We start from the raw sequence: 13065 nt of genomic DNA, 5'->3' as shown, positions 1-13065 counted from the left end.
TCGCTTAAAATTTTTGTTTTGGGGACTTTTTTTAGTATGATGGGAAAACTGACATTTTCTGGCTCCCCCTTGCCCTTTCAGGATGCCTACCATCCTACCGTCTTTCAAGCTGCGGCAGTAACATATTTCCCTCTGCCACCTTTTTTTTTAACGGTTTTATTTATTTTAGGACAGAGTGCATGCATAAGCAAGTGTGGGGGCGGGGAGCAGAGGGAGAAGAAGACTATCAACTATGGAGCCTGCCTGGGGGCTCCATCCCTGGACCATGAGATCACGACCTGAGCAGAGATCAAGAGTTGCATGGATCCTTAACTGAGCCACCCAGGCACCACCTCCCTCACCCTCCCACCCCCATCACTTTCTTGACACAAGTGTGCTCACTGGTAGAGAATGATTGAAAGCACTCAGTTGACCAAATGCCCAATAGAATCTCTATCCATTTCTCCTTTCCTTGTCTTCATTTCATGTGGCAAAATCCATTCATAATTGGGAGTAGTTGTGTTTATTTTTACTACTATCACAAACCAAAATGGAACACTTCAGTTATCACAAGGGTTGGCTACTCTGCCCATGAAGATAATAGTGTTCAGAGCAACTTCCCGTATAAGAACCAGGAAGGGCCTGTTGGCCTTGAAGGTCACCCTGTTGGGGTTCAGCGAACGGCCAGCAATCCCAATAACAGTACTTGCTGCTGCTTCACTGCCTTCCTCATTTACCTGCAGAACAAACAAGAAACATTAGCTCCTCTGCAGTTCATTAGAGAAAAGTGAATCATCCACAGACACGTAGTTCTCCAAAATGACATTTGTTTTCCAGTCAAAAGTACACTTGGGTCAGGCTGCATTCCCAACAGAACCCTGCTTTTACTCCTTCTTTCACCCAGTGAATATTGATGTAAGCACTTGTGTTTCTCCAGGTCTTGTGCTGGGTAAGTACAAGGGTTCCATTCATATAACTCTGAGCCAGGAATGTGGATGCACACAAGGCTGTCACATTTCTGGCTAGCACCGTTGTATGTGGGATTACAAGAGAGTTATCTTGTACTACATGCTCAAAGAGATTTGACTCGGGACACCTGGGTGGCTCAGCCATTGAGTCTGTCTTTGGCTCAGGGTGTGATCCTGGGGTTCTGGGATTGAGTCCCGCATCAGGCTCCCTATGAGGAACCTGCTTCTCCCTCTGCCTATGTCTCTGCCTCCGTCTCTGTCTCTCATGAATAAATAAATAACATCTTTAAAAAAAATAAAAATAGATTTGACTCAAGATCAGAACTCTATAGTTGAGAGAGGTTCACTCTTGGAACATCAAGACCCAGCTGTAACCCCAAACAGCCACTCAGGAAAAGACAAGGGCCCTCTGGCTGAATGAGATGAGTATTTGTTGGAGTAACAGTCTGACACATTGGTATTTTAACTTGCTGATAAGCAGAATTGCCAGAGACGCCTTCAGAAAATTTTGCTTAGGGACCCAGAATAGCACCAAAACTCTGTTCCTGCCTCTTAATGAAAGCACTTCAGATCCCTGAGCTTTGTAGAGCTGGTTGAAGATATTGTCTCCGCATCACTCCTCTTCCCTACTTCCCTACCCTACTGCCCCCATCTCCCCGTGCAGTTTCATGGTCATTCTAAGACTAGATTTGTAAGCAGACTAGAGCTTTTGCACGACCAGGATCATCTTATTCAAACCAGATACTGACTTCTAACGGCTTTCCAGGAGATCTATAATCAGTTGGGGTCCTATATATTGGGTTCCCAAGGTTTTCAAGAAAAGCAACTTTGTTCCTAGAGCTACGGAGGAACCTTGTGCCATTGTTTAGTGGCCTAAGGGGAATAAAATGAATCTGGACCTCTGCTTCTCCCTAATGGTAAGTCAAAGCCATCAAGGGTGTCTGTCTGAGTTGATGTCTAATTAGGGTCCTTAGGGGAGGATTTTTCAATCATCGCTAAAATACCTAGGACATAGCTTTCCTTGCAGTCTCCCTAAGTATGCTTCCCTTCATGTAGAAGAGGGTGTCAGTGGTGTGTCATTTATACTTCCAAAACCATTAGTCCAGTACTCTTGTAAAATCCCTGGGTCTGACCTCATTACCTTTAAGATACAGCCCTCTGCTCTTGCTGTTGTCCTGCAGGTCACTGACACCTATTGTCCTACGGATTACAACCCCACATTGAGGATTTTGGCACCTAGCTCATAGCCTTTCTGTCCACCCTAACTCCTGCAATCATTCGATGTAGACAATTAAAATAGGTTGGTAGGAGACCCATTACACACCCTAACCTCCCCTTCCTTTCTTCTCATTAACCCCAATGAGCATTACCTTCACTTGACTTAAGCAAACCAGTCCCATGGCCATGTCTTGAACTTGCCATCTCTCAGAAATTATAATAATTATACTATCCTCAGACATAGTCTTTTTTTCAAGCTATTGCTTCTCCTCACTCTTGTGACTATTCTGCCTCCCTTTAGTCCTTTGATCCCTCCACGTTCCTCCTGACTACATTTTCTCACTGAGCTTGTACTCGGCCACTGTATCTACTGGCACCACGCTCTGAAACTCTCTTTGACCATAACCTTTTCTTTGCGGTTTCCTCAATCCTGTGATCGTCCCTACCAGTGGCCATCTCCTTTTCCTCATAGCCCAGGTCCCCCTGAGAACAGTGCTTCCCAAACCTGCTTATGGACTAAAATCTCTAGAGGAGCTTTGTAAGTATGCTGACTCTCAGGCCCCATCCTGGATTCTGCAAGGCTCAAGCCCACTTAACTAACGCTATTGGTCCATGGTTCAATATTTGAGAACCAGAGTTTCTACAGGCTTTACATACTATTACTCTAGTGAAGGGTTCCATGGGCGCTTGAGTGGGGGAAACACTAGGTTAAGCAATATATATTTTTAAGTTTTTATTTTAATTCCAGTTAGTTAACCTACAGTGTTATCTTAGTTTCAGGTCTATAATATAGTGTTGCAACAATTGCATACATTACCTGGTGCTCATCATGGCAAGTGCCCTCCTTAATCCCCATCTCCTATTTCCCCCATTCCCCCAGCCACCCACCTCCCCTTTGGTAGGTTAAGCAATATATATATTTTTTTAAAGATTTATTTATTTATAAAAGAGAGAGAGAGAGAGAGAGAGGCAGAGACACAGGCAGAGGGAGAAGCAGGCTCCATGCTAGGAGCCTAACGTGGGACTTGATCCCAGGACTCCAGAATCATGCCCTGGGCCAAAGGCAGGCGGTAAACCGCTGAGCCATCCAGGGATCCCCAGTTAAGCAATATTGAACCGGTTTTTTTCACTGTGGAACTTCTTAGATGCTAAAATGCCAATGTGCATTGGTAATTTCCTAAGAAGAGGATATATATTTATTTGACCACCAAACTTTGTTTTTTGCAGTGTGGTCTAGAGTTCTAGTTCTTTGGAACATACTTTAGGACATGATCTACTCTTGTCAGCTCCTCTTCTTTACCCTCCTTTTGCTCTTCAGCTGTTACAATCAGGCATGTGCCCCACTGTTCTAAATTCCTCGGGGAGTGGTAACCTTTGGTCAATTTTCAATCTTGTTACTAGATGCTGTTTCCTTCTAACTCCTCCCTGGGTTTCCGTGAGCCCCGACTTTCCTGGTTCTCCTCTGAACTCCTTCTCAGTAGTCTTGGTTGGCTTCTTTTCCTGTGTCACCCTCCCCTAGATGTCTGTTTTCCTGTTTGATCTGTTTGAGGAGAAGTAGCGGGAGGGAGGGTGGGGCAATTGGACCATGAGGACTCCAGGAGAGGGCTGTCTTATGGAGGCCTCATGGAGGAGGGGGCTACAGATCTGGGGTTTGAAGGCCACTGGGAACATGCCTTCTTCCACAGTGTGTCCTGCTATTCACGCACCTGCCTTAAGGCCATAGACCCAATGGAGCAAGAACTCCAAAGTTCCAAGTCACATGAGATATTGATGTACTGAAAAATGAATTTGCCTGAGAATAAAGAAACAGCGTAAGAAGAGAGCAAAGGAAGGCGTACCCACCTCAAGAAAGGCCTTGTGGAATGCATCTGAGACAAAGAGGTCATTCCGGCCTTCTGCAACAATACCTAGAAGGAAGACCAGAGAAGGTTCTGTGAAATGGGAGAAAGTTGGCTTCAACCCACAGAAAGGCTTTTTCCGGAAAATAAAAATCCTGAACCCTCACCTAATGATACTCCCTAAATAATAAGTAAATACATGTTAAAAAGAATAAAGTACTGTAAGCTTTTCTAGCCTGGCTTCTGTGAATTTAATCTCATGCTTCAGCTCTCAAAAGGAGGCAGGGGACTCTGTTCTCAAAGAAAAACTCACTCCACCTAGTAGGAATGTCTTTCTTTCCAGTCTGGCAACACTTTCAAGAGAGAAGTTGGTTAGGCCTAATTTAATTTTTTTAAGTTGTATTTAAGTAATTTCTACACCCAGCGTGGGGCTCAAACTCATGACCTTGAGATCAAGAGTCCCATGTTCTTCCAACTGAGCCAGTCAGGCACCCCTGGTTAGACCTTGCTTATTGGCAGCCTATTAAAAGTAAATTCAGGGATCCCTGGGTGGTGCAGCGGTTTAGCGCCTGCCTTTGGCCCAGGGCACAATCCTAGAGACCCAGGATCGAATTCCACGTCGGGCTCCCGGTGCATGGAGCCTGCTTCTCCCTCTGCCTATGTCTCTGCATCTCTCTCTCTGTGACTATCATAAATTAAAAAAAAAAAAAAAAGTAAATCCAGTTACCTGACATAATAAACTTCTTTTTTTTTTTTAAATAAAGATTTTATTTATTTATTCATGAGAGAAAGAGAGAGGCAGAGACACAGGCAGAGGGAGAAGCAGGCTCCATGCACCGGGAGCCCGATGTGGGATTCGATCCCGGGTCTCCAGGATCGCGCCCTGGGCCAAAGGCAGGCGCCAAACCACTGCGCCACCCAGGGATCCCTAAACTTCTTTTTTTAAAAGATATTCTAAGTACATATTTTTAAAGGATGGTAGACTGTAGGAACCAAGACAACAGAACACTGTTACTTAAGCCTCCCTGGGGAAGGTTGGCTGCATCTGTTGTCCAAGTAACTTTAAGGAAAACTCATGAGGCCTTTGGAATATCAGGCTATTCAACGTCAGCTCTGCATATTTTGTGGCACCAAGTGTCCTCAGCTCTGAATCGTATCTTTGCTCTGAATTCTGCTCTCTTTTCAAGTTCTCTACTTGGTCCCATCTCCCATACCAGTTACAGTCTCAAAGCATTCCAGTGACAGCTGGGCCCCTGGAGATCCAAGCGCAAACTCCCCGGGAACCGGAAGAGGAAGCAGACCTTGGGAAGGAAGGGGTCTCCCCAAGTTAGCAGTGGAACAGGGATTAGGGTCCAGGTGTCCTGACCCATTGCTTTTTTCTCTTTCCCCAAGTCTTCCACCTCTGCTCAGACTGCCTTGGGCAGCAGGGGCAAGAAAACACATCCTTCCTAGGCTCACCTGGGAGCCTGGACTTCTCGGGGTTGAACAGGTCCACGAGGCCCATGTCCTGCAGGCGCTCCTTCACGCTGAAGCTGTCCTCCATGCGGAAGCAGGGCATGTGGACCACCAGCAGGGTCTCCGTCATTTCATCCAGCCATTCCTGCAGCACCTCCGGGGTGAGCTCCTGCTCCACCTTGGCCAGGCTCTTCTCAGGCTTGGGCAGGATGAGCACCATGGTGATGTCGTCCCCCTTGAAGGGCAGCTCGAGCACCTGGGTGCCTTCTGCCACCCGCCGGTAGCGGAACTTGCCTTCCTGGTACATCATGGACACCGAGCATGACTCTCCACCTGCCTTGTAGAATAGCTCCTTCCTCGTGTTCTCGGGACTGAACTTGGACTTCCACAGGCCCTGGGAGGAGACACTGAGTGGGAGAATCATGGCGAGAAGGCCAAAACCATCCATAGGAGAATAGTCACATTATTTTATCACCCTAATAGGAGGCAGAATTAGTAGAAGAAAAGGTTAGCAGGATATGGATGAAAAGGTTAACGACAACTATGTCAGAGTAATGGAATTGTCACGGGTTTTTTCTGTGAACTTTTCTGTGTTTCTCAGATTTTCAGTGGTGGCTGTTTATTTGCTTTGTAACTAGAAAAATAAAAACTAAAACCAAGAACAACCCATTGACCTTTTCACAAATGTCTTTTTGAGTTTAAATCTAATTGCCTTTTTGCTTTCTGCCTCCCACCAGCCTCTTTCTCAAAGACTGTCCTCCAAGATGCTGGACTCCACCCCTGATAAGTAAAGGCCAGACACAGATAATAACCCAGGGGGTTGTCTGGGAGCCTTGCCAGGCAGAGGATGAGTCCTAGCTAATTTCCTGCTCCAAGAGGGAGGGACCCTGGGCTACGAGACATCCCTCTGAACTTTCTGAGATGTAATTACCATTCCTTGTCAGATTCTGGCTGGTTGATTTTGGGGCAAGTCGTTTAACTCCTGGAGTGATGGGTCCTCATCTGTAAAACTAGGAGCTGGTGATTGCTAACGTTTGCAGGATGCCTCCTGGGTGCCAGGCACTGCTCTAAACATTTTACCTGCATTCACTTATTCAGTCCTCTCAGCAACCCTGTAAGGTAGGTGTATCATTATTACCACTTTATAGATGCAGCGTTGGAGGCAAAGAAAGGTCTCCGTAGCTCACCTGAGTTCACACAGCAGAAATGGGAGAGTCAGGATTTAAACTAAGTGATCTCTCTGAGAGGCCCAAGGTCTTATGTATGCTATTCTTTATGAGAATAAAGAGGGTTAATAAACAGCGAAGCGTTCTGTAAACTATAAAAGGCAGCACACATTGTGTAACTTCAACCTCCTCCACTCTTGGGGAGAGGAAAACCCCAAGAGACAGAGTGGTTGGCAATAGCAGTGACAGGCTTGCTAACTTCCCATGCCCTGTGTGGTGGTCAGGATGCTCATGGGACAGAACCCAGGATGGGTAGAGGTGCCACAAGTCCCCCCCGTCTTAAATGTGAGGTCCTACTGAGTATCAATGGTCTGCTTATTCCCGGTCCCCTCTCCCTCATTCTCCTTCCTAAATTGGAACCACCTTTAGAACTCTTGACTCTGAAAAAGACAAAGCCATCTGCAGAATCAAATCACAGGGCATCTGCAAAATTTGGGGCGAGCCTGGCACTTGGAAGTTCAGAAACTTCAGGCAAGGGGAGCTTTTAGTCACTTGTAGAAGCTGCTCCAGGATGATGGAGAAAACCTCATCACTGAGGACTATCAATAGAGTTGGACATTTTGTTCCAGATTTCAAAATGGAGTTAGCTGGAGAGCAAAAATTGTCACATGCATGAGAGTTCATCACCACTCGTACTTCGCAGCTGGGCATGCTGAGTTTGTGAGTGTGTACCCTCTTCCTTGGGCCCAGAGACATTACGAGGCCCCTCTGGACCTCAGGCCAGCAGCCATGGCCCCAGACATGATTCTAGACTGCCAGTAAATTTGTATTTCTGCACAAGCCATGCATGGACCATTTCTCAGAGACGATTCATCTAATGCCTAATGGTGTGAAAAAAGGTGAACTGGAAGTACAAGAGGAAGATCTCTGGGTCTCTCCAGAGTCATTTTGAGTACCTTGAAGTAAATGGTGTTGACCAGCACCAGGACCGTGAGCTCGTCGATGGCATCCGGGGGCACCACGTCAGTGATACGCCCATGGGTCTTATTGGATACCCATTTGTTGATGATCATTCTGGACTGCTCTGCATTTTCCTGAGGAGAATAGGAAACACACCTACCCACCTGTGCTTTCGGTGGGCTTCTCCACTTCCCCACGCAGTATTTCATTTTATTCATCAGCCCTTTGCCCTTTTCCACATCTCCCACTCTAATCCAGATTGAGAAGACCTTACATATCTAGTATAATGCCACGAATCTTCCATATGGTCGGGAACTATTAACAGAAGAAAGAGAAAGAAGGAGAAACAGAAAAGAAGAAAATAGTCTGGGAAAAAAAAACAAAATGTTATTTTCTCTGACATGTTCTCTGGGAAGCTGTGAGTTATGCGGGGGGGGGGGGGGGCAGGAAGGATGCCCACGCGGTCAAGAAAAACTGGGAAATGCTGATTGAAAAAAGCCAATAGACTTCATTGTTGCAGGACTTGTCAGAAAACTTAATAGGCTCAGGGGCTTCATGAATCTCCAAAAGGAGAATACAACATGCACCATACATCAGTTCTATCTGACCATGGTAATTCTTAAAAATTAAATAAAGTGTCTTGTAGGACTGGCATCTCCAGAGTATTTTTTTTTTTTGTCTTGGTGGATGAAATGGAGAATTTCTCACTTATACAACTTTTTCAGAGCAGCCACTACAATCTAGGACATAGATACCATTGATTTCTCAGGTTTCAAGCAAAAAGATGTATTCCAGGGGTCCTGACTTCCAGTCACTCCCCACCCCCAATCTGCCTTCAGCCAGCACAGAAGGGTTCAGTTGGATCCGGGATCCTGCTTCTCTACCTTCTCAACCTCTGAGTGGAGAGGAAGAACTCTGGGGTCAGGGACGACTTTGGCAACTCACCTTGAAGTCCAGGGGCTGGAGCTTGGCTCCGTATACGGCCTCACTGATGTCCTGATAGGTCTCATTAAAGGTGAGTGATTTGTCTCCAAAAAGGCGGTTGGCTGATACCAACTCAGAGGACTTATTGGCTTTTCGGTAGAGTCGGCAGTTGAGTTTGGCAAAGAAAAAGTGCACCTGATCGGACGTTTTCTCAGAGATGGTATCAAACTTGAAAACCTGTAGAAGCCAAAAGAAAATGGTGGAGAAGCCTGGCTGACCTGGTGGGAGCACAGTGCTGGTCGGCCCCCGACCAGTAGCCGCCTCACGTATGAGCTCCTTCGAGAGCGGCACCTGGCACGGCCGTAAATACTCAGCCCATGTTTTCTGAGTGAATAAATGGCTAAAAGGAGAATAAAGGGTAGGAAAGAGAAAGGGGAAAAGCACAAGGAGACTGAGATGCCACTAGAGTCTCTAATGGGCACTAGGTCAATACATGCTTTCTGGGGTGTCCAGGAACGAGGCTGGGCGGGGAGGCTTCGGACTGTACCTCCATCAGCTGCTTGAGGGTGTTGTTACAAGCTCCCAGCTTGGTCATAGCAAAAGCTGTGGAGATACTCAGGGGCGAGAGGAAAATGTTGTCGTTGTCATTCTTGGAGTCTGCCACGTGCTGATAGAAGGCAGTGGCGAAGCGGGAATTGGCTCTTGACAGTTCCCAGACTCGCCGGTTGGTGGCCTCGGGGATCTTCTGCTCTGCGCCCTCGTCCTCAACTGCCTTCTTCTCTGGGGAACGGTAAATGCACATGGGATTCACAGGAATGTCCCGAGGCTTGGCTGTGCAGATGTCCTCCCCCGGGCTCCACGGACAGACCACACAGCCCCAGAGGCCAATGAGCAGCAAGGACAGGAGACACGTCCTCCTGTAGGGGGACAGAAAGGTGAGTTAAGCTTTGGCTGGAAGAACCCCTGTCCCCACTGCCCAGCACAGGCCCAGCAAAGCGTAGGATTCCAGCCCAGCTGGTGTGGCCAGGGGGCGGGCACGGGCCTTTGCAAAGTACAAGGGCCCAGGACAAGTCCAGCCCTGGACTCCTGGCAAGTGGAGAGTCAGGTTGAAATCAAAAGCAACTATTAAAGCAACCGATGTCTATAAAGTATTCGTGTGCCCCGGGCTGGAAGAAATAAAGAATGCCAAGCTTCCAGTTGGTGAGATGGGACATGCACGCATGAAAAACAGGCAGAGAGCGTTAGTGTCCAGGGGACTTAGGGCAAGAGAAGGAGCCATTTACAGGCGCTGTTTAGGAAAGGCCTCAGAAATGGATAGTTTCACCTGGATAAGAAAGGGCTGCAGATTTTGATTGATGCAGCAGAGACTTCAGTCATACAATAGGGGTGGGAAGGAATGAACTGCGCGAAGCCCCCAAGGGTCGAAGCCCCCCAGGCCTCCAGCTCCAGCCACACACAAGGCGGAGAGAGCTCGGTGACGTGGTCTGCGGGCCAGTGCCCGGCTGGCTGGGAGCTGGGGGGCCCGAGGGGTACTCGGCTTCTTGTGTGGGGTGAGGCTAACTTTAAGAACAGAGGCACCAAGTGGGAGAGAAGCGGAGACACTCAGGGAGACTCAGAGGGCAGAGTGAAGAAGCAGAGAGAGAGAGAGAGAGAGAACCTCGCCATTCATTTCCCCACCTTGCTTGCCTTTTGTTTCCGTTTTGGTCCCTCAGCTACATTTGGAAACACCAGTGGAGGCTGAGGGGGGTCGGGGAGCGTCGTTCGTGGGGGAAAGGAAACAAGATGGTGGTGCACAGCCTCACTTGTAGCCTCCTAAAACAAGCAGGTCAGGAAGGGAATGTGTGTGCTATCGAGGCAAGAGGGGCCCTCACTGTGAGGCCAGGGAACAGGGCCGCTGTCCTAGAGTCTAAGGTGTCTGAGAGCTTGCAGCAGGGGCAGTTGAGTAGAAGCAGCAGCAAACAAGGAGTGGGGAGACCCTCACGGGTTACATTTCCCCTCTCTTCCCCTGTGTGGCTGGGAATCCGAGTTGGAGCGTCTGCTGGGCTGCTGTGGGCGCTGGTGCTGACACCGCACCTTTACCACAGGGAAGACACCGCTTCTGTTCTGTGGGCTCGAGGACCCAAGGTGTGGCTGACCCCAAGAGGGGGTGGGAGGAAGGGCGCTCCGAATGACGTCTTCCAAACACATCTTTTATTGTAACTACCAGGAAGAGGGCCTGGTTTTCTCGAAGGTGTTGAGGCCATCCTCAGGAGAACTTCAAAGGTCAAAAAACCCAACGAGGGCATGCAAAAGAGAAGAGTTGCCTCTCTTACCTTTTTCCAGCAGCTATCATTCCTATCCCATTGGAAAACATGGTCACTAATCTTCCACAGGGCCGGGCGAGTGGAGGTAGTGCGTTCTGAGGCGATCCCTCTGAAAACTGGTTCTTTCCTCTGAATCTGACTGAGGTTCCCGAAGCTGGAGTGGGGGAGGGAGCTGGTGACGAGGGGAAAAGTGAGGTCAAAGGCTGATGACCAGCTTCCAGGGTTAAGCAAAGTGTAGAGCCCAGTGTTGTTTAATTAGTAGAGAAGTTTTAAAGTTCAGTCAGGTCGAGGGAAGGCAAGGCCCACCTCTCTTACCCATACGCCTTCACTCTCTTCTTTATATTTATAAAAGAGGAAAGAGGAGGACATGTTCTCAAATTCAAACTTGGTCAGAAAATGCCTGACTGAAAACTTTGCCTTCAGGAATTTTTTTTTTCCTAGTTAACCAAACCAGGAAGTAGAAAATAGTTGAAGATGACCAGCCAACTTGAATGTCCAGAAACTTCTAGCCTTCTCCCCGCTCAGGACAATATGCTCTCTTTTACAGCTCTCTTTCAGGAGACAGAGAGAGAGTCCATAATAGCTGGTCAGAGGGGAGATCATTCCAAAACAAGGCCCACGTGTCCACGACCCAGCCCAGGACATACAGGGGAGTAACTGACCCCACTTGGGGATCAGGAGACAAAGTATGAGGCAGCTAAAAAACAAAAACAAAAAACAAAAAACATGCTACTTCTGAAAAAAAAATTTTTTTTAAGATTTATTTATTTATTTATTTATTTATTTATTTATTTATTTATTTATTTATTCAGAGAGAGCAAAAGAGAGGCAGAGAGAGAAGCAGGCTCCATGCAGAGAGCCCGATGTGGGACTCGATCCCGGGTCTCCAGGATCACGCCCCGGGCTACAGGCGGCACTAAACCGCTGTGCCACTGGGGCTGCCCTGAAAAATTTTTTTAAAGACTTTAAGTAATCTCTACATCCAACCCCATATTCACAACCCCAAGATCAAGACTCATGCTCTACTGACTGAGCCAACCAGGCACCCTTGAGATACTTCTATTTATTTGTTTGTTTGTTTGTTTGTTTTTAAGAATTTATTTATTCATGAGAGACACAGCGACATCGGCAGAGAGAGAAGCAGACCTCCCACAGGGAGCCCAATGTGGGACTCACTTGATTCCAGGACCCCAGGATCACAACCTGAGCCGAATGCAGACCCTCAACCACTGAGCCACCCAGGCTTCCTGAGATACTTTTAATTTTTTCCCAAGATACTTCTTTAAAAGCAAAGAAACCAAATCCTATTTCTTTGTGTATAACATTATTTTTACTTTAAGTTTTTGGAGAGATTAAATGAATTCAAATTAATGGAGATAAAGGGTAGGTTTATTTATATTTTCCTCTTCCTAAATAGCCAAAACCAATACCATATGGACTGCTGAAACAGTATTCAAAGGTAAGTATGCCTTCTGTGAGATTGAAGATTCTTTGAAAGTGGTACAATCATAGGTATAATTCATATATTATATATTTTTATGTCATACATATTATTTTTCTGTACTATTTGGGAGTAAGTTGCAGACATAATGTCCCTTTATCTCTAAATAGTGTGAGGTTCCTAAAAACAAGGACACACCCTTACACAATCACAGTACAATGATCAAAGTCAGAAAAACTGATGATATAGTATTATATTCAAATCTATAAATTGTAACCTAAGTTTGCCAGTTGTCCCACTAATGTTTTTTTATAGCAGTGGTTCTCAAACTTCTTGCCTTCAGGATCCTTTTGTAATCTTGCTAAGTAACATTTAAGTATTATTAAAAACTGTAATTAAATTTTGACTTTATGCACACTTGAAGGAGTCCTGGAGACTTTAGTGTCCCATCTTGCAATTTTTTTTTCCTTTTCTAAGATCACAAATTGCATTTAGTTACCATGTCTCCCTCTCCCTCTCTCTTTCATTTATAGTCCAGAGGTCTTTTATTTTTTCTACACCCTTCATGCCATAAGTTCATAGGAAATGGGTTCTATGGCTCCTTTCTGTTGGTTCTCAGTGTGTTTCCCTGGGTGGAGTGGGCTGGTGCTTCAATTAAACCCAAGTATCTTTCTCTCTGGCTTCTTTTTCTGATGATTTTCCTTCACAGGTTTCACGAAGCTATCTCAGTTCTTACAATGCCCAATACGCTCAATATGTACATTAATTCTTTTAGGCAAAAATCTTGCCCTTAATTTGTCTACAACAATGCCA

At 46.5% G+C, this 13065-nt stretch overlaps 1 protein-coding gene across 1 annotated transcript; it reads right to left on the bottom strand.

Moving 5' to 3' along the window:
* Window positions 1-486: 486 nt before the first annotated feature.
* Window positions 487-11039, bottom strand: SERPINC1 (serpin family C member 1). The gene is made up of 7 exons (XM_025430266.3): window positions 10821-11039; window positions 9056-9425; window positions 8530-8745; window positions 7581-7718; window positions 5462-5852; window positions 4008-4072; window positions 487-716 (listed from the first exon to the last, which is right to left on the bottom strand). The coding sequence occupies exons 1-7, from the start codon at window positions 10859-10861 to the stop codon at window positions 540-542; spliced, it is 1398 nt and encodes a 465-aa protein (XP_025286051.1). The 5' UTR covers window positions 10862-11039; the 3' UTR covers window positions 487-539.
* Window positions 11040-13065: the final 2026 nt, after the last annotated feature.

The sequence above is a fragment of the Canis lupus genome, chromosome 7, assembly GCF_003254725.2.
Source record: "Canis lupus dingo isolate Sandy chromosome 7, ASM325472v2, whole genome shotgun sequence".
In the NCBI taxonomy this organism is placed as follows: Eukaryota; Metazoa; Chordata; class Mammalia; order Carnivora; family Canidae; genus Canis; species Canis lupus.
This window is presented reverse-complemented; position numbering and strand designations above follow the sequence as displayed.

Coding starts and splice junctions, on each gene's coding strand:
- SERPINC1 (XM_025430266.3), bottom strand. CDS start 10,861: ATGTTTTCCAATGGGATAGGAATGATAGCTGCTGGAAAAAG. Junction 9,426..10,820: donor ATGATAGCTGCTGGAAAAAG/GTAAGAGAGGCA, acceptor GTCCCCCTACAG/GAGGACGTGTCTCCTGTCCT. Junction 4,073..5,461: donor CGAGAAGTCCAGGCTCCCAG/GTGAGCCTAGGA, acceptor TCTTCCTTCTAG/GTATTGTTGCAGAAGGCCGG.